The following is a 20282-nucleotide window of genomic DNA, read 5'->3' as shown; positions in this document are numbered from 1 at the left end:
CTCTTCTCCAGGCCACCTCAACGCCCCTTGCCTTGGTGCTCCACTTCCAACTTCCCCTCAATTTCCACCTCACACCACACCCTTGACCCCACCACCACCTTCCCCCTTAAGCCCCTCCTGCTCCCAACTCCACCACTCACTCCCCGAAAGGCCTCCTCACCCTGGTCAGGGCTCCTTTCTACTGGGCAGCTGTGACAGGTGTGGTGCCTGGTGTGGGAGCTGGATCATCATCCAGCAGCCCCCTTCTCACCTTCTCTTCAGCCCCTTACTCCTCCCCTGCAGACATCCCCCAGCCCTCCTCTGCATTCTCCTCTGCCCCAAATGCACCTTGACTGTTTTCTGCTCAGAGCCCAGTTTCCTCTCCTTGCTGTCTCAGGACCTCATCTTGCTCACCCTGCCAGGCACTCAGCCTTTCTCCTCCAGGCTCCTCCCCACCAGTTCCAGCCCCCATCTCTTCTCCAAGCTTGGCTTCCCATCTGGATACCCACCTGTTCCTCTCTCTGCTCACCAATCTCCAGTCCCTGGAGACTGGGAAGGAGAATAGTGTGAGTGTGTGTGTGTGTGTGTGTGTGTGTGTGTACGCGCGTGCGCGCACGTCTGTGTGAAAAGGGGTTTGTCAGTACACATGAGAGGATCTGTAGTCCTCTGTGAGCCGTGGGTGATCCCGGTCTGCAGCAGTGGAAAGGGAACTGATTTCCTTTGAGAATCTGGCCACTTCTCCCATTTAAAGCACTGACATACTATTCAGTGCACGCTGGTGGGACCAGGAGGCTTTTCCTCTCACTGCACAGCTGTGCTCACCTGCCCAGAGACCTGGGCCTGGCCCTGCCTGTGTACACCTCCCATGAAGGTGCACTCAACCTATTCATGTGGGTATGGATGGTGCCTCCTTAGGTGCTTATAAGGCAAGGAGACTCTGCTTTCCCTATAGATTCAGGACATTTATGTTTAAGTTAAAAACAGGTTATTCAATCCTGGGTGTATGTCTCCAAGAGGAAGAGAAGAATGTACATCTGCCTGGAGGGAGGCTGAGTACATAAAAATTCTAACAAAAGTCCTATTTACTGAGCACCTCTGCCACGCTATGCTACTCTTACGTTTTCCTTAGATTACTCATGAGAATCTCACAATATTGCTAAGAGGCAGGTCTCATCAACTTTCAGAGGTTGAAACTGAGATTCAGAGAGGCTAGATGGCTTGTCCAAGATCACGTGCTCATCAGTGGGAGATCCAGGATTAAAATCCAGGTCCTGCTGATTCAGAATCCATGGACTGTGCCTCTGTGCTCCCAAGGAGTCAGAGGGTCCCCCCTCTCTGGGCCCATGCATACTGCTGATCAGACCTGCTGGTATTGCTCAGGATCTGCCCTCAGTACACACATTCAACCACCAGGCCCTCATGTTACTCCCCTTTACAGGCAAGAGGCACCCAGCAGCCTTTCCTCACGCCTAATCAGGAGTCCCTGAGGAGAGGAGAGCAGGCACAACTTCTCCACCCTGATTGCTGGCCTGCTGGGCTCCAAGGGATGAAGTTCTAGATCCAAGTCCTGGCTTGACATGATGAGGCCTTCATGCTTCCAAGCCCAGCCCTGTCCAGCATAGGCCGACGTCATCACTGCTACAAAGGTTGCCCTAGTGTGTGTGCATCGGAGAATGAGAGAAGTCTGCTGCCCACAGGGATCATGCCTACACAGCCCAAACTGTCAGTGTTGGCTTGTTGGAGGATGAGGGGTGTAGGAGGAATTTAGTGTAGGAGGGTTGGTGTGTCTTGCGTGTCCCTACATGTACCTAGGGTCTTGATGTAGACTGGCATCCCTCTGCAGAGCTGTTTTTTCATGTGTCTGTCTGACCATACAAATGTCTGCAGTTGTCCATGTGTCTAGGGTTGACCTGTGTGTACATCAACCTGTGTATTTACTAGTGGGCCACATGGGCCTCTTTATCTCCAGGGACTTTACAGAAATGTCTGGGTACAAGCATACATAATTGGTATCATAAGCCTGTACTGGCATCTTTACTCCATCATAGGTGAGCCCATGAGGGTTTACACACTGGCCTTTTGTCCCTGCCCTCCGCAGTTAGCATGGGGCAGCTTCTCTGCCTTGGCCTGGCTATCTCTCCGCCTGGGAGAGTGATGGAGATTGCAGATGTCCATTCTGCTTCTCAGTCAGGCCCTGTGTGTGACTGCAATGTCGCTCAGCCTGTATCTCAGCATCTCTGTGTTTCTGCAGTTCTCCCTGCAGCGTTTCTGTTTCCCCTTCTTCTTTATCTCCCATGCTGGTGCTCTCCTCTGCTCCCTCCCAAGGCTCTGTCCACCTCTTCTCTCCCTGGGTCTGCATGTCAGCATCTCCATCTATCTCTCCGCATCTCTCCCCGCCTTTGCATATGGCTCAGTACCATTTCCACAGCTTCCCATTGCTCCCACTGGTTTCCTCTTATTCTGAGGCTCTGTCTCTGCCTCCCTCAAAATCTTTCAGGGTCTCTGCCTCATCATTTCTTCCATGTCCTCATCTCCGTCCCTCTCCTGCGCTCCTCAGACCTTGGTTTGTCCTTGGCCACCACAGCTGTCACCCTGTTGAACTGGGTCTGTTTGCATTCTCAAGGCTCCCTGCAAACAGGGACTGAGTCCCCAGGACCTAGCACAAGCCCTGCTGCCTAAACACGCTGTCAACAAAGGTTGTTGAATGCACGTGACCATGTGTTTTTAATTTTTGTGGTCACTTGTCTCTCCCTCCCTTTCACCATGTCCCTCACTGCCTTGGACACTGGGGGTCCTTTTCTCTGAGTCTCCGTGGCTACTTCTCTTCCTTCACTAGATCTCCTAATATGGATCTTTGACTTGCTCTTTATAAGGACCTTGGTTCTTTCCTTGGCTCTGCCCTCGGTAACAGCCCTGTCTCCTTGCCAAGGCATGTTTTATGTTACTTCCGGATTTTCTCTCCTGTCTCTGCAACTGTCTCCCTCATTTCTGAACTCATCCTTTCTTCAATCGCATCAGACTCTCCTCAGCTCTACCCTCTCTCCTTTTCTTCCCCCTCCCCGAAACTGGACCCTGGCCTTGCAGCCTTTTGCGCTCAGCCCTGCACCCTCCCCCATAGTTGGCTCAGGCCCACCACGGACGGTCTCACTCCGCCGGGCAAATCCCTTTTCTTAGCCATGCCCCTGCCCTAGTCCCGCCTTGCAAGCCTTGTTTCTCCAGTAGCCCCGCCCCACCCCACAGCCGGAGCTTCTCCGCTTAGCCCCGCCCCAGCGCAGCTGCATTCCTATCAGAGGCCGCCACCCGCCCGCCCCGCCCCGCCCCGCCCCACCGCCGCACTTCCTCCGCGGGACTGTGCCACCTACCTGCCGGGTACCGCTCGTTGACCGGCCAGCTGTCCACCTGCAGGGTGGCATTGCCGCCGCTTCGAGTGAAGCGCACCACGTGGTATTTGCCGTCGCTTACGATGGCGTTGGGCTCGTCGATGGTAATGTCGTCTGTGCCCACGTTAAAGATCACCCCCACGGTGCCCTGGTCCTGGGGACAGGGAGGTGGAGGTCAGCGACCGGAGGGAGCAACCATTCACCCCTTCTAGTGGCTAGTCCTGTGGACACCACCAGCCCAGCTCCGCAGCACTTTACAGCTTTACAAGGCACCTTTCCCAGATCTCAACCGCTGGAGGAGGTGGGCAGGCTCACTCCCCTTCCCCACATGCCGGGGAGTAACCTGAGGCCAGAGGTGGGGGCTGGCCTGGGTCCGGAGGGCCTTCCACTAACCACACCTGTCTCCTGTCTTCCGGTTTGTCCCGGATATTCACAAATATTCATAGAGCACCTACTCTGTGCAAGGGCCAAGCTAGGGACCAGCTCAGGGCATGGAGGGCAGAGGCCTCCCTAAGGCACGACCAGCAGAGAAGTCCACAGAAGCCAGCCTCTGCCAGAGCGAGGTCTAACCCCCAGCTCCTCCCCAGTCCCCGGCCTCCAACCTCTCCTCCCCAGGATGCTCTGTACCAAGAAGGCCCCCAGGGGGCTCCCACCTGCACCTGGGCATCAGAACTGCCTCTCCTGGCAGCCTCTCAGTTCCAAAGTAGGTCAGGCTCTGGGTGTGGGGGTGGCCCCTCTGCAGCCATGGGGGTGGAGGTAGGGGGTGTAGACTGTGTGTTTCGCGGGATGGATGCCTGAAGAGTTGAGGGACAAACTATGCTAGACTGACCAAGGAAAGGGGATCATGGGGGTGTCAGGGTAGTGGGTGGAGCTAAGGACTGGGGAAGGACAGGCAGAGGACAGACAAGGACTGAGGCCTGGAGAAGGGGAGCAAAGACCCTAAGCAATCTCTGGGACCCAGACCTAGGGATCACCCTGCAGAGACTACCTAGATTCAGCCCAGGAAGAGTTCTGCCTGTGGTGCTAGAGTGAGAGGGAGGGCTTCACCAAACCCCTAAATCATGCCAGGCTCTGTGTTAATACTGTGCATGCATGCTGTCTTCCCCACACTAACCCGCTGAGGAAGCTCATAGCTCCCCATTTCATCAAGAAAGAAACTGAGGCTCAGCATAGTTAAATAACATCTCAAAATCTTGCAGCTCATGAGAAGGAAACCCCAGATTTGAACCCCAGCTAGTCTGACTTCAAAGCCAGTGTTCTCTCCCTTTGCCCACCAGTCTTGGAAGACCCTGACTCAAAGAGGTACATGTACGGGATGATCCAAGAGACTGCTGAGGCCAACCTCCAAGACCAAAGGCGTCTGACCAAGCCAATGAAGGCCCACTGGACACTAAGCCTGAGCCCCTACTTCATTTCTCTGGACCTCCTAGCAGCACTCCTGAATGCAGCCTCAGCCCTCCTCCCACAGGGAACAGACACCCACACAGGTTCACTCAGGCCCCCTGGCTCACACACTGTCAGGCACCCAGCCCATCATAGAAACACACTCCACTCCTGCAGGCTTCTGAAAAGACTGACCAAGCCTGGCCTGGGCATGAGGAACATTCAGCTGCCACCTCCTTCCTGCATCTAGCAGAGCCGAGAGGCTTGGTGGCACTGGGGGTGTCAGCAGTGGCGGCTCACAGATGGGGCAAGGGTTGGGGTTTGGCAGAGAGAGTTGGGGGATAAGGTTTGCAGCTCTGGCTCACTTTGAGACCTATGTCCTACCCCTTTCCACTTGTGGGGTCCAGCTGTCTCCTTCCCAGAACCTGGGAAAACCACATACATATATGCTTGTGCACGCACACACACACACACACGCATTCATGTACACACACACATGCATTCATGTACACACACATGCATTCATGCACACACACATATGCATTCATGCACACACACATGCATTCATGCACACACATTCATGCACATACATATTCATGCACACACACATGCATTCATGCACACACACATGCATTCATGCACACACACATTCATGCACGCACATACATTCATGCACACACACATGCATTCATGTACATACACACATATGCATTCATGCATGCACACACACACACATATGCATTCATGCACACAGTCATACATGCATTCAGCCTCTCTCCTCAAATGCAGTAAAGCCAGGAAACTGAGGCTGGGCTTGCCTAACAAAGAGTATTAGCAAGCCCCACCCATCCACCACCCACAGACTGACAACATCCCCAGGGAGACGGGCTGATTATCTGCTCCCCACACACGGGAAGGGAACAGTCGATCCTCCTCAGTACTATTGTTAGTAATAATATCACCCAGAATAGTATCAGCTCCCTGGATTCCTCTGAGGATTTCTCCCCACAGGCTCAGCCCAAGTGATGGTGGTCAAGGAGCACATGCAGTCTGGGAGCCAAGCTGGCAGAGGGCCGGCCAGGGAGCTGGGAGGCAGGACACCTGGGTTTCCTAGGAGGCAGCCAAGCTCAGGGCCCTGCACTCCGGGGGAGAGGCAGCTCCCCAGAGCCTCTCCCAATGTGAAGTCAGTTGTCACTTCTGTTAAAGTCATTAATTCCTAATTCCCCAATTACCTCATTAGGCGGCGGTGGGGAGAACGCAGCCGCTCCTACAGCAAATAATTATGGGAGTCAAAATTAATTTGGCAAAGTGGAGCGACGCTTTATTAGAAACGTCAAATTGCTTTTCTCTTATTTTGCTGCCGCCTCCCCACTCTCTGAGAGCTGCTACTGACGCTGTGGTGGGAGCTGATGTGTCACCCAGGGAGGAAGGGGCTTGGGGGCCACTCTCAAGGGGACTCAGCCTGTCTGGTGCCCAACTCCCCCGTCAAGGCTGGTTCCTCTCATGGACCCCCACCCTTGCCAGGGCTCTTCACCCTCGGGCAGGCCACCATCTTCCCTGCCCTCTGCAGTACCCAGCACCAGTACTTGTTTCTCTATAGCTTTTCACTAGGTGAGGCCTGTGCACAACTGTTGAGAGGAAAAGGAGGAAATCCCTTCTCCTCACACCCTGCTCCCCTTGTCCTTTGTCATCAGTAGTGGAGGGACCCTATACCCTAACCTAACAGGCACAAAGGTACACAGTCCTGCCCAAGTAGCTGATGAGAGATGGTCAGGATACTAGCTAACACAGCATGCTCACTACGTGCTTCACATACATGATCTTCTTCAACCTCCCAACATCCCTCTGTCCTCTTCCTGTGCCACTCCACAGATGGGGGAACTGAGGGTCAGACAGCTGTGGTGACTTGCACAAAGACAGAGCAAGGAAGTGGCAAATTGGGATTCCAACCCAAACCATCTACTGCAAGCTATGCAGAGCCTCGCATGAGGGAGAAGAGCGAGGAGGAGCAGCCCTCACTCACAGAGGACACAGGGAAACCCAATCACACCCCGCCACCCAGAAAGGCAACTGAAACAACTGCAAACACTACTCCACAGGGAAATACACATCTATAGATACACTCCATCAGAGATCACGAGACCCAGTCTCTGTCTTCATCCCCCACTGTCACCGTCGTCACTCCTGACACACATCACCGTGCATCCAGTCCCACACTGTCATCGTCTGCAGCTACACTGTCTCTCACACACCGGCTGCCTCTTAACATTCTAGATAACTGCCTGTCCCGCTGACACTGGCACAGAACTTCCAGGCCTCTTCTGGGGCGTGACTGCTATTCTGCTTGCTAGTGCTCCTTCTGCACCCCTTCCTCACTGCTGCCACTTCCACCCCAGCTCTGCTGTGCCCACAGAAGTCTCCCCTCATACTCCTTCCTTCACACCCTAGTGATGGGGTGCGGTGGGGTGCAGACCTGGGACGCTTAAAAGCTACTGTTTAATGAAGGCCAGTGACTGTGTTCCCAAGCAGATAAGAAGAGATCAGAGCCCACACAGCCTCTCCCCGGCTTCCTCTCTCCCCTTCCAGCTAACTGCCCTCCTGAGAGCCAGGTGCCCTCACCCAGAGCTTTCCAGCCCACAGAGCCTGGCCAGCCTGCCTGATCCCCACAGCATAGGGGTTCTGGCCAGGGTCGACATGTGAAATACAGGCAGGGAAACAAGGTGGCTGTTAGGGGCCAGAAACGTACAGATAAAGACTGAGGGCAGAGGCTTGGGATCGAAGACTATGGGGAGGGGTCAAGGGAGAGGGTGAGACTGGAAATGAAATGGAGCAATACCAGAGGTCGTAGGGAAGGGTGCAGGGCAGAGCCACAGATAGGAGAAAGGGCAGGGAAAGAAAAGTGGCCACCTGCAGACTAGGGTTCAACAGGATGCAAAAAAGTGAGTCAAGGAGCTGCAGATATGGTAGGAGGCCCAGAGGTAGACCCTGGGAAGGAACCAAGGTCAAGGCGGGGAGCAGGCACAGGGAAGGGGCTAAGGCCACAGGTGGAGCTGAGCAGAGAAAGGCAGAGCCAGGTGGGATCTGAGGTCAGGGTGGGGACGTGGGGCTGGGCCAAGAACTCAGTGAGGAGTGAACCCAGCCAGAGAGACTGTAGGGGAGACAGGGTAAGGGGCTGCTGGGAGGGCAAAGGTCACAAAAGCAGAAGTCGAGGGCAGCACAGAGGTGGGGCAAAATCTAGAGGCAAGATGAAGCTGCAAGGGTGGGCTGCCCTGGGGCAGGTAGGTAGGAAGGAGGGGCAGGAATAAGTGCAGGACACAGTGGGCTGGCCTAGCTGGTCTAGGAGTGAGCAGGCAGCAGCTCAGAGGAAGTCACAAATGAGGGACATTTCCTAAGGCTGCGGGAGAATGGCCCAGAAGGCCCAAAGAGGCCCTTGACTATGTTTAGGAAGGTCAGAAGACACAGGTGGTCTCAGGGAGTAGGGAGCTGGAGGTGCTTGAATCAGATGGGAGGGTGGATCTGGGAGTCTCGGTGAATAAATGAGAGGAGGGAAGGGTCTCAGAAGCAAAACTTCTTAGCAGGAAGCTCCAGGGATGAGGGAACAGAGGTTCTGAGGGGTCCCCATGAGGGAAGACTTGAGGTGTTGATCCCAATGGCAATGAGGGACTGAACTGATTTGGAAGCAGGATGCTTTGGGTTGAAGGGCTGGGGCCCAGGGTTCTTACGATGTGCAGCTGCAGGTAGTCTCCAAGGCCAGAGGCGCTGTCCACTCGCACCAGCACAGCACTCCGCTGGTGGGTGCTGAAGCCCACGGCCAGGCGATCCATCCTCGTGCTGGGCCTGTCATTGGGGGGCCACGTGTAGGTGATGAGCGCTCCCCCCTTCCCAAAGATGTATGTGGTCCCGGCTGCAGAGAGAAAGAAAGGGAGACAAGGAGAAATGACATCAGGAGGATGAGGTCAGCAGGTCCTCAGGGTTGTGACCAGAGGGCCAGAACCCCAGGTCTAGATGTGGGACTTCAACTGTGATACCCACAGCAGCCACCAGCCCTGCAACCCCAGGGAGCAGTTGGCAGGTGGGTGCCTGAGTGAGAGCCTGTGCACGCGCACAGACAGATGTAGCTGCCTCATCAAGAATTCTAGCTTTAATTACAGCAAAACGGAGAGGTAATAGAGTGGCACAGAGAGAGACCCCAGAGAGAAGCTGCAAGGAGACTGAGAAGACAAGAGTGCTGTGGGCAGGAAGGACCCAGGAGGCCTGGTCCTGACCGGCTTCACTTCTCCCAGGTCTGGCAGAGGTGACAGATCCAAGGTGTGTGCTTCTTTGGAGCCGAAGCTGAGCAGGCACCAAGGCACAAAGGAGCCCCAGGTGATGGTGGGACGATGAGCAGAGCTGTGTGCAGCTCTGACTCATGGTCAGAGCTGGCGCCCTCCAACATCTCCCCATCCTCATCCCACTCCTGGCTTGCCCAGGACTCCCTGCTTCTGCCCTCACCCAGGAGGCTGCCTGGGTCCCAAAGCAGAAAGGTGCTGGAGCCCTGCCCAGAAAGGAAGAGAGAGCCATGGGGTGGGGAGGGTTGGGGGGAGGGGAGATTGACAGCCAGAGGAGGAAGGAGGCAGAGAGACAGATGGACAGAGAAGGACAGAGAGGGGTGTAGGTGAGAGAAATGGGAGAGTGGGAGCCAGAGATAAAGGCTCCCTCTCCCAGCCCTCCCCCACCCCACCCTCTCTCCCCTTCTCCCTCTCTTCTTCGCCAGCCGGCTGCTGGGGGCGGGTGTGAGGTCCCTAACGATCTCAGCCCCAAAATAAACCCCATTAGTCGCCATGTTCCCTTCTGCGGCTGACTGAGCTCCCTGGGGGTGGGGGTGGGGGGGCTGGTCACCCAGTTTTCCGGAAAGAAGCCTTGTCTGGCAGCCCTGGAGGACTAGTACTCCGGGGCCTGCAGAGAAGGGAAGAGAAGAGAACAATCTTGCATTCTTTAGAACATAAATGGAGCAGATGAGATTCATAAAATGCTTAATTAAATAATTAGCCACTAACAGCTCCTCTCAAAGCACTTCTTGTGGGGAGAGGGGTTCAAGGGAGGACTTAGAGAAGGAGAGAGACAGATGAGGCCTGAGGGCAAAAAATTGGAGGGAGAGAAAAATGTCAGTCTGGGGGTAGGAGAAGTCGCATCAGGAACTGGAAGACTTTGTGGGCAGGAGGGCCTCCAGCCCTTCTAAGGAGCAGGCTTGCCAGCAGCCAAGGTAGTGGCCCAGTTGGTAACACTAGGTCAGGTTCCTCAGGTACCTCAGGGTCTCTCAGCTCAGAGACTTGAACCCCCTTGTAGTTGGGGCAATCTGGGGTGAGGATGCTCCCAGGGATCTCCTAAGACCCCAAAGGAGAGGGGCTGCCTAAATGCCTGGGGGGAAGCCACCATCTGCAGACCCAGGGAGGGGCTGAGGAGAGAAGTGAAGACTGCTGCCTGGTTCCCAAAGAGGCAGTGAGGTCAGCAGGGGGTTAGGGGAGGCAGGAGCTGTGGGCCCCTTTGCTGTTCCCCAGAGCACCCACTATCAACACCTTCCATCTCCCCAGAGTGAGAAGTGACATCAGGAGGAAGGGCAGGAGGGAAAGAACCACCTGGATGTCTAATAACTGACATGTCGTCCCTGCCTGTGGCCAGGAAAGCACCCTCAACAGACAGAGGGGGCTTGGCACTGCCCTCTCCAGGTGTCCTTTCTACCTGAGGACCCTGGAGGCACAGTGGTAAGCACCTCAGGATGGGGCCCCAAACTGAGGGTGGAGAGTTGGCTGAGAGTGGGGTATGCAGTGAGCCCCACCCCCACCCTATGTGGTCACCTGTCTGGAAGGGCAGGGCCTGGAGGCAGGGAGCCCAGTAGGCCTCAGCTGTAACAGTCTCTCCACTCCCAGCACTGCAGCACTCCGGAAAATCGGCTGTTTCCATGGCAACCGTAATACCCAGGGTCCTCCTCCCCCCTCCACACAAGCTGCATATCTGAATTTGGGGGGTGGGGTGGGCCAGGGGAGCAGAGATGCTGACCTTCCTCCACACACATTCCTACCCTCACCTCCTTCATCAGAGGCTACAGCCTCTTCACCCCCGGGCTCCAGGGCCTCCCATTCAGAGAAGGCTTTATTGGGTTTCCTGGTCCCTCAGACCAGGGAAGGAAACCCAGTCTACCTGCAGGCTGCCTCCAAATCCCCCCCAATCTAAAGGAAAAGAGGCCCTTTCTCTTCACTTTCCCACCCCTGATCCCAGACAGCAAACACATCACCATGTTCAGAACCCTGTCGGTACCCAGAGAGGGCAGGAGGAAAAAGCAGGCCTAATGCCCCACTGGGCAATGAGACAGGAGGGATCAGAGGCGGTGCCAGCGCCCAAGCCCCAGGCCCCACACCCACAAAGAGGCGGCGACGCACCCAGCTGCACACAAAGACCCAGCGTGGAGAGGCAGACCCCCGACAGGAGGCGAAGTAGCCAGGAAACATGGCGGTGAAGGCACAAAGACCACAGTAGGCGGCCCCAGGGCAGGGGCTGGCCAGGCGCGGGACAGGGCGCACATAACCCCGCCAAGGCCCGCAGCACACAGGCTGCCCAGCCCAGACCTCCCCTGGGATTTATCACCCAGCTGCTCTCACACTGCAGCCAGTTTATTAGGCTGAGCGGGCCTGTGAAGCCTAAGGGCGTTTATTACACTGTGTGGGGACGGGGCGGAGGGACACTTTTTGGTCAGACAAGGTGAAGGGTGAATGGTTTATTGGACTGGGGCGGCAGTAATTACCCTGGGGAGACATTTCTCTCCCCAGCACCGCGGCTGCCTCCTGAACGCAGAAGGCTAGGGTTCGGAAATAACGCGGAGCTGGGAGGCGGGGCTTCCGCCAGGCCCCTCCCCCGCCGCGCTCCGGAGGCGCCTCCAGCCTCTCACCCCGGCAAGCTGTCACCGGCCCTGCCCACAGACTCCCCCAGGGAAGGCACAGCGCCTTCTAGGAGACACAGAGCCCAGAACAGGGCACCACAACTAGAACCTCTGACAGGCTCCAGAAAGGGTTTGAAAGGCAACAGGGGCCTACCTAACCCGAGGCCCAAAAATGTTGGCCAAGGGTGGTTTACACCAATTGTTTTTGACCTCCCTAGGAAACCACTAGTGAGCTCAATTGTGCATAACGTTTCAGAGAGTAGAAATGTTATGCACAACTCAGACCTGAAGCCTAAGGCAAGAGAGCCTCTGACCAGACCCAAGATGCCACAGGCCCAGGTTGGCACCTTCTGCCCACACCCAATATAGTCTCCTCAATACCTCCTAGACCCAGAAATTCACTGTTCCAGTGAAACACTCTAAATGTTCAAGAATCTTCCATGCAGTCCCACACACACCTGCATTCTAGAAAAAAAAAACCAACCAACCATTAATAATGGTTAGCTAACCCAGACCCAAACAACATAATCATCCATGTAGAAAACCACCCATGCAATGATGCCCCTGTGGTTAAAACCATGTGCAGAACCTCTGCCTGCCTGTGTCCCTGCAGCCTCAGAAGCCATGAAAAAAACCTTCTGGAAGATCTAGAATTGTGAGAGGATAAAACATCCTGCACAACCCAGAAAAGCCATGGCCCGAGTGCTCACAGCCCACACCAGCACTTTCTACATGAACCTTTACATCCCACATGGGGAAGTCTCTACTGGTCCAGACCCTTGTGCTCAGCAGTCTCCTGATCAAGGATCCTGGAACACAGCCTTTCATTTCTTAACCATAAACCATCCAGTCAGAAATCCAAGTTAACACACCCTGTTCAGAATCAAAATAAATGCTAGCCCCCTTTATGAGCTGGAGTGAGAAATCTGCAACCCATGGAAGCTACTGACTCAGAACTTAGCAGGGACTGACCACTTCATTCCTGGCTCAAGAGTACCAGAAGCCGGACGCGGTGGCTCACACCTGTAATCCCAGCACTTTGGGAGGCCGAGGTGGGCGGATCACAAGGTCAAGAGATCGAGACCATCCTGGTCAACATGGTGAAACCCCGTCTCTACTAAAAATACAAAAAATAGCCGGGCATGGTGGCATGCACCTGTGGTCTCAGCTACTCGGGAGGCTGAGGTGGAAGAATCGCTTGAACCCAGGAGGCGGAGGTTGCAGTGAGCTGAGATTATGCCACTGCACTCCAGCCTGGTGACAGAGCAAGACTCTGTCTCAAAAAAAAAAAAAAAAAGAGTACCAGAAATGAACATGGGGGGTTGGGAGGAACTTCAAGGACTCTGAAACCAGAACTGGGGGTCTAGGGCCAGAAAAGTGTCACCCCTGGGCTCAGCACATTTTCAGGACCCAGGTGTGAGAGTCCTCCCGTGCCCCAGACAGATATCAGGTACAAGAGTGGCAATGGATGTCTGGCAGGTAGGGACATTATGTAACAGGAGCGGTTGGGGGATGGCAGGGTAAATGGGGGATGTATGAAGAGAAGAGGGGATCAAAGGCAAAGAGAAACACAGACTCCAAGAGAAGGCAAGTGGAGAAGCTGGTGCAGAAAGGAGAAAGGCTGCCTCCCACTGGGGATACTAGGAAGACACTGGGCAGAGAGGAAGTTTGGTCCTCTAGCCAAGTGCAGGGTCCAAGAAGAGCCTGTCTTTTCACCTACCCCACCATGGTTAACGGTTAACGGTTAATGGGAGGTGACGGTTAACGGGTTAAAGGTTCAGCCAAGACAGGTGGCCTTGTCCCTTGGCCTTGTCACTTCTCCTCCTCCTTTCCTTGGGTCCTCATCCTGCCTCTCAGCTGCCCCACCCTTCACAGGCTCCTCCCCCACACCTCTCACCCCCTTCCATAACCATCCAGGAGCACCCACCAGCCAGCTCCTCCTGCTTCCACTAGGCACTGGCCCTCTTTCTCCTCTGCACAGCAAAAGGGCAGCCATCTCTGAGGCGATCCCAAGGCCAACATTCCATACCCTGCCCCCCATACTCTTCTGGCCACTTTCATTTCCTCTGTCCAGCTTTTGCTCCTTCACAGGATCTTCCTTGGGCACTCTGGCTCCCAGGCCCTCCTGCCAATCTGCTCAGGGTCTCTCAGCCAGTTCCTCTCTCCTACACCTTTCTCTCCCACCCTCTTTTCATCCTGCAAAGCTCCCCAGTATCCCTGACTTCCTTTTCCTATCTCACCCCTTTACGCTTTGCCTCACTGCCCAGAAAGACCATGGCCTATCTGGGCACGTTTGGGGTGACACTGAGCCTCAAGGGAGCTGGAAGAAGACAATGAAAGGGGAGGAAATCCACAAAGAGCCAGAGAGTTCCTAGGGAGGGGGAGGGAGTTAAGATCCAGGAGCAAGGGGTTGGGTGGGGTCATGGAAGAAGAGAAGGAAACTGAAAAGTGATGCAGGAGAGGAGCCACGTGGGACAGAGACAAGATAAGGCAAACTGTGTTGGGGATGAGAGAATAAAAGGATGGAGGAGAGAGTTTGAAGGAACTCCTCCAGGAAAATTGGATAAATATAAAAGAGAAGCATGAAAAGGAAGACAAAGTTAAAGTAGGAGAAAAGGAAGAAGACCAGCAAATGAGTAGAAAGTTTGAAGGTGATACAGTGGCAAGACTGGGAAGCAAAGATGGACTGGCATGGAGCAATAATGGGGAGGCAACCAGGGGTACAGATGGGAAGGGCGAAAATACAGGAATGGAACAGATGATGGAGGAACAAAAATGGAGTAAAGAATGAGAGGTGATGGAGAGACAGAAACAGGAAGTGATGAAGGTACAAGGATAGGAAGGGAGAGAAGTGCAGAAATGGGAGGCCACCTGGGTGAGAACTGATGAAGGCGCAGCAATAAGAGGGAATGGGAGCATGGAGGTGTCAAAGAACCCCAATGGGAGGTGACGGACATGGAAGGTGAGGAGAGAGGGCACAGAGGAGACAGGACATGGATGGGAGGACAGGCATGTGAAGTGGGTGAGAGTACAGGAATGGGATGGGATGGAGGCACAGAAATGGGAGGTGAGAGAGGCACAGAGATGGAGATAATGGGGCTACCCTCTGAAAAGTAATGACAAGGTACAGAGATGGGAAGGGATGAGTAGACTAAAATGGGAGGTGAGGAGGTCCTTGGGATGCAAGTGACAGAAACTCTGAGATGGAATGTGGAGGGACTGAGATGGAAAGTGATGGGACTGACATGAGATGAAATAAAATGTGAAGAGGGCCGGATGTGGAAGGTAATGGGGAGGACAGAGCTTGGGAGTGATGGGGGCACAGAGTATGGAGAACAGAGATGGAAGGTGATGGGTACAGAGGTGAGAAGAGATAGCATGCAGAGAATCTTAGGGGTCTAAGACATGAAGTGATGGAGGGCCTGAGATGGAGATGAGGAAGGGCAGAAATGAGAAACGATGGAAGTCAGAAATGGAAGGTGATGGGGTCTGAGAAAGAAGGTGAAGTTTTTCAATGGATGGTCATGAGGGGCAGAGATAGAAGGTGATTGTAAGTGGGCAGCGACAGAGGACTGACAGGCGGTGAGCCTGGAAACAGGAAGTGCTGGGCCTACAGAGGTGAGATGCTAGGGGTCAGAGGCAGAGGCAGAGCAGGGATGAAGGGATATGGAGGGGAGACACTAGAGATGAGGGGAATGGGGATGGGAGAATGGCAGGACAGTGGAGTGAGTTGGGAGGTGATGGAAGGCCAGTCATGGGAAAAGAAGGGACGGTTGCTGGAGGGACAGAGGTAAAATAAAGATACAAAGGAAGAGGTCAAGAAGGAAGAAACAGGACATGTCAGAGGCAGAGATGACATATGTGACAGAAGTGGGACGGAGGTGAAGGGGGAGAAATGACAGACCAGGGATGGAAGGGTGAGGATGAGGCAGAGGTGGAGGCAAGACAGATGGAGAGATGACAAGGGGCTGAGATGGAGGAGATGATGCGGAAGAGAAATGGAAGGCAGAGCTGCACGGAGAAGATGAAAGGATAGGCAGGACGAGGAGGAGAGGGAAGTAGAAGATAAGGAACCAGACCTAGGGGTAAGCAGGTTTAGATGAGGCAAGGAGGCAAAGTGCTGAAGACAGAGATGAGGGCGATGGGGGAGAGGAGAGATGGAGGCAAGGGTGGGGCTGAGATGATGGGGGCTGGAGATTGGAGGTGAAGGGGCTCCGGGACGCAAAGCAGAGGGGCCAGGCTCGGTGTGCACAGCTGGGGTGGGGCCCACGGGGGCCCGACTGCGCACACGGGAAGACCCCCCCCCCCGGGGCCAACCGGCTGGCCAGCATCGACAGTGCCACTTACCGTGGCCGCCGCGGGTGAGGAAGGGCATGCGGTTGATGGCGATGGGCACGGTGCCGTGCTTGCTGTGGAAGTGGTGGACGTGGTGGGTGGTGCTGAGGCTGGAGGAGACCCGGGCCCCCTCGGCCGCCCCCAACAGCAGCAACAGCAGTAGCAGCGGCAACAGCGGCAGCAGAAGTGGCGGCGGCGGCGGTGGCGGCGGCGGCAGGGGCCCAGCCAGGGCGGGGGGGCGGCGCGGGCACCCCCCCGGCCCGCTCCCCCCGGGGGGCATTTCGGCCCGGGGGCGACCGCCTCACAGCCCCATGGCCGGGGGCGGGGACGCGGGGCTACGCAGCCCCGCGAAGCCCCCCTCCGGCTCCGAGATCCGGGAGCGGGGTAGGGATGAAGCTGAAGAAAACCAGAGCCCAAGCCTCGGTCTGGAGCCAACAAAATCAACTGGATCCCACGGGGGAATCGGGGGTCAGCGGAGCGGCAACGCCAAGGTCCAGGACTCCTGGGTCCATCTCGAGGAGCTAGGGGTCTCTCCGCATCCCGGCGGGTTTGGAGCGGCGCAGAGGGCCGTCAGAAACCCGGGGGAGCGCCCGGGGGAGGGGGCATGGTGTCGAGTCGGAGAGGGAGGGGAACGCGAGGGGCAAGCAGGGAAGGGAGAGCGAGGGAAATCCTGCGGAAAAACCGAGCCGGGGAGGGGGGCGGTGCGGGCTGGAGGAGAGAAGAGGGACGGAGGCCTGGTTCCTCCAAAGGCGGGAGACCGACGGCGACTAAGGCCGGCCGCGCCGCTGCTGCCGCTGCCGCCCGACGGAGGCCGGGGGAAAAGGAGGGAGCGGCCGGGGGAGGGGGGCGGGAGAAGGGGGAAGGGAATCAAATCCGGGTGATGGGGGAATGAAGGGAGAGGAGAGGAGGGGAGGGGAGGGGAGAGGAGAGGAGAGGAGAAGAGAGGAGAGGAGAGGAGAGGAGGGGAGCGGGGCTGAGCAGAGGAAAGGCGCGAGCCTGCGAGATTCCGGCGGAGAGATGGAGGCAGCAGAGTGTTGCTGCAGAGGCTGAGAGGGCTGGAAGGGAGAGGGAGGGAGGGAGGGAGGGAGGAAAGGAGGGAGGGAAGAAGGAGAGCGGAGAGGGGAGGGGAAGGGGAGCGCGGGAGGAGGAGGGGGCAGGGCGGAGGGACCAGAGCGGCTCCCGATCTGCGGGCGGCGCTGGGCAGCTCCACCGCACCGCACCTGGCTAGCCCGCTCGGCGCTCTACTCTCCGCTGCGCGCTCCCGCCCCTCCCCCGCGCCTGGACGCGCGCGCTCATCCTGCACCCCCCTCCTCGAGAAGGGACCCTGCTGAATAATGGAACGGGACTGAGGCTAGCAAGAGAGGCCACTTTCTTCCTCCCCACCCACCCTACCTGGATAAACCCCAGTAATGCTCTCTGGCACAGCCTGCTGAGATGCCGCGGCGGCCACCTCTGCACGCACCCCTTGGAACACACGTGCACACTGAGATGTGGACCGGCTTGGGTATGGAGACATTCACGTGCCCATACAGGCACAGTGTGCGGGCAGGCACACAGGCTCAGACACATATTTGCATGCATGTGCTCACAGACACTGGCACATCAACTCACTCTCAGGGAAGCATGTACACATGCTCACAGGGGCATACATACATGTGCACGCACACACATTTGATCACATGCCATGAATGGCCAACATACACACAGACACCCCTGCCCCCCAAACTCATCCTCCAAAATAAGGTCCACAGCATACAATGCACCCAGAGCCTTTAAGGTACTCAGGAATAACACACGCCACACACGTACAACTCCCCACCACTTCCCCAAGAGTGCTCGTCCAGCCCCCTGCACAAGCCTCTCCTGGACTCCAATCCTTCCTCTCTAGGCCCACTGCCCCTCCCCCAGCCCCAACTTCTCCCTTCATGGGGTGTCTAGAGGACATCTGTCCACTGAGTGTCCCACTTAGGACAAAACCCTTCCTGGGCCACATATGTCAAGCTGAGGAAACCACTTCTCCTTCAGGATGCCCTCCAAGTGAGATCTGCCCCCCGAAAACTTTTGAACGCCTCTGGAAAGCACCTGTGGCCCCAGAGGTAAGCGCAGAGAGACTCCTTTCCGGTTGACAGGTACACAACACATCAACCTGCTTAGATAGGGGAGAGGGTGGGAAGGCAGAAGGTAGAGGAGGAGGGAAAGGAGGAGAGAGGTGGAGAGGGCACCTGGGGGAGCTGAAGAAACAGTGCAGCAGAGTGAGGAGGAGGGCTGGGTAAGAAAAGGACAGGAGGCAGGGGCGGGTGAAGTGAGAAAGGGGAGGGGTGGGAGAGAGGAGGCTGGGAGGGGCTGGAGAGAGCTGGCTCCTGTTTATTGATTCTGATCTCCATTTGGGACCAAAAACTGTCACCATGAGCCCCATGTGCTGCCCCCCAGCTCCAGGATGCAGTCAGGACCCAGGACATCTCGCCAGAGCTGCTGCCAGTCCTCCACCCCTGCCACATGTCAGGGCCGGATTTGGCCCCCAGCCCTTTAGAAGTGAAGAAAGCCATCCTTGTCCTCAGAGGCACCCAGAGGAGGCTTCGGGTGGTACAGGGCCCAGCACTGTGCCGTGCTAGAGGAGAGACCCCAGGCCAGGAGCAGGGCTGGGGCCCCCAGAGGCCACATCCTCCTCCTGCCCTCTCCATCCCGTTCTTATGCCCCTGGATCTGGAATATAGACTGACACAGCTCTGAGCAGGCAGAAAATTTATGGTCCCACAGGGAGGGAGGGAGGAGCGGGTGGTGACAGGAGAGGAAGGGAAACCGCCTAGAGGCCAATCAATACCAGTGAGTGGGAACTAAAGAGAGTTTGGGGGTGGGCAAGTCTGAGGAGGGAGAGGGAAACATAGAGGGTAAAAAAGAAGGGAGAGACAAAGGTGTGCAAGAGATTAATAGAGGCTGCAGAGATGAACAGACAGGGAGGCAGAGATGGTAGGGAACTGACCACCTTGGAGAGACCAAGACAGAGGAGCAAGTAGGCCTGTTGGGAGCACCTCGGTCCCAAATCTCAGACCTGGGAAGTGTCTTCTTTTGGCCACCCCTTCTCATTTCGTATTCTCTTTTTCATTTGCTATCCACTTTCCTCCATCTCATGTTTTCTCTCCTGTCTTCCCAGAGCAGACACTCCTAAGTCTTAAAGGAACACAAAGTTCCCTGCATCCCCAGGAGTAGTCCCTATGTCACAGATGGAGAAATTGAGGCAGTAAGTGGGGAAAAGCTGTTCTGTAGATGTGACCTCTCCTCACCCTAGTCTCTCCCCCACCAGACAGCTGCACCCCCCAGCCCCACCCTTCAGAGGACAGGCCCTGCTCCTTCTACCTTTGCCATTTCCACCCTCCTTCCTCTCTTGAGACCGAGTCATCTGTGCCCCCAGGGCCTCCCAGGGGTGAAGGCAGAGCTAACTGAACAGGCCTCTCTGCTGGGTTCATACAGGGCCCTAAGACCTGCCATAGAAAGAAAGCAAGAAAAACCAGAGACAAGCTAGGGAGGAGTAGTCCCGGGAGAAGAGGGGATTGGGCCCCACTCCCCAGATTCCTGCCCTGCCCTCCAGGGGTAGAGGTCTCAGCATTACCCCAGGCCTAGAGCTCAGAGCAGCGGCACCCTGAGCCCCTCGTGGCCCCAGGTTGCACCCACCTTGTCTTAGCTCCACAGCTTTGGCTCAGGCTATGCCACCAGGTACAGAGACCAGTGCTTGGGGATGGTGATGACTCCCAAGACGCGCCCTGCTCCCCAGCCCCAACTATCCCTGCCTCCCACCAGCCTGGAACCCAAAGAAGTTGTTCTTCCTATCTCTGCTGACACAACCCCCACTTCCCCTTTCCAGAAGGCTCCACTGTGTGGGAGTGAAGCAGTGACAATGGGCAGCAGCACTTCGTGATCCTGATTCCTTCTGCCCCAGGAAAGAAATGCCCACCACGGGCACCACCACCACCCTCCAGGGACTAAATGAGCAGCAGGGAGTGACAAACAGTCAGGAGCACCTAGGTTCCAGCCAAGCTCTCCTATTTACCCTCTATGACTTGGGGCAAGTAACTGCCTCTTACTGAGGCCTGGGTTTCCTCATCAGTTAAACACAAAGCCCACTGCCTTCTCTGAGGATCAAATTAAAAGGGCTTTGTAAGCTGTAAAACATGAAACTATTAGTGGGGAGTGTTACTATTAACAACAAAGTTACCATCATTTCCAGACCTGTGCAAAGCTGAGTTAGCAGAGGGAAGAGGCCCAGCCGCAGCCAGGGCTCTATGCCTTGGCAGTCAG

At 56.0% G+C, this 20282-nt stretch overlaps 1 protein-coding gene across 31 annotated transcripts in view; it reads right to left on the bottom strand.

Annotated features, from left to right (window-relative positions):
- The window catches only part of NRXN2 (neurexin 2), a 115194-nt gene that overhangs the window by 20739 nt on the left and 74173 nt on the right, over positions 1-20282 (bottom strand). For 27 of the 31 annotated variants that reach the window (XM_017537217.2, XM_037741634.1, XM_017537231.2 and 24 more), the window contains 2 exons: positions 8465-8646; positions 3342-3513 (listed from right to left, as the gene is read on the bottom strand). In XM_017537217.2, coding sequence (XP_017392706.1) covers positions 3342-3513; positions 8465-8646 — 354 coding nt within the window. Of the gene's footprint in view, positions 1-3341; positions 3514-8464; positions 8647-16002; positions 16838-20282 lie in introns of those variants that run through there. The other 4 variants (XM_017537236.2, XM_037741638.1, XM_017537234.2 and 1 more) reach the window with 3 other exon arrangements.

Source organism: Cebus imitator, unplaced genomic scaffold, assembly GCF_001604975.1.
Source record: "Cebus imitator isolate Cc_AM_T3 unplaced genomic scaffold, Cebus_imitator-1.0 Scaffold102, whole genome shotgun sequence".
Classification (NCBI taxonomy): Eukaryota; Metazoa; Chordata; class Mammalia; order Primates; family Cebidae; genus Cebus; species Cebus imitator.
The sequence above is the reverse complement of the archived record's forward strand: the minus strand, read 5'-3'. Positions and strand labels throughout refer to the sequence as shown.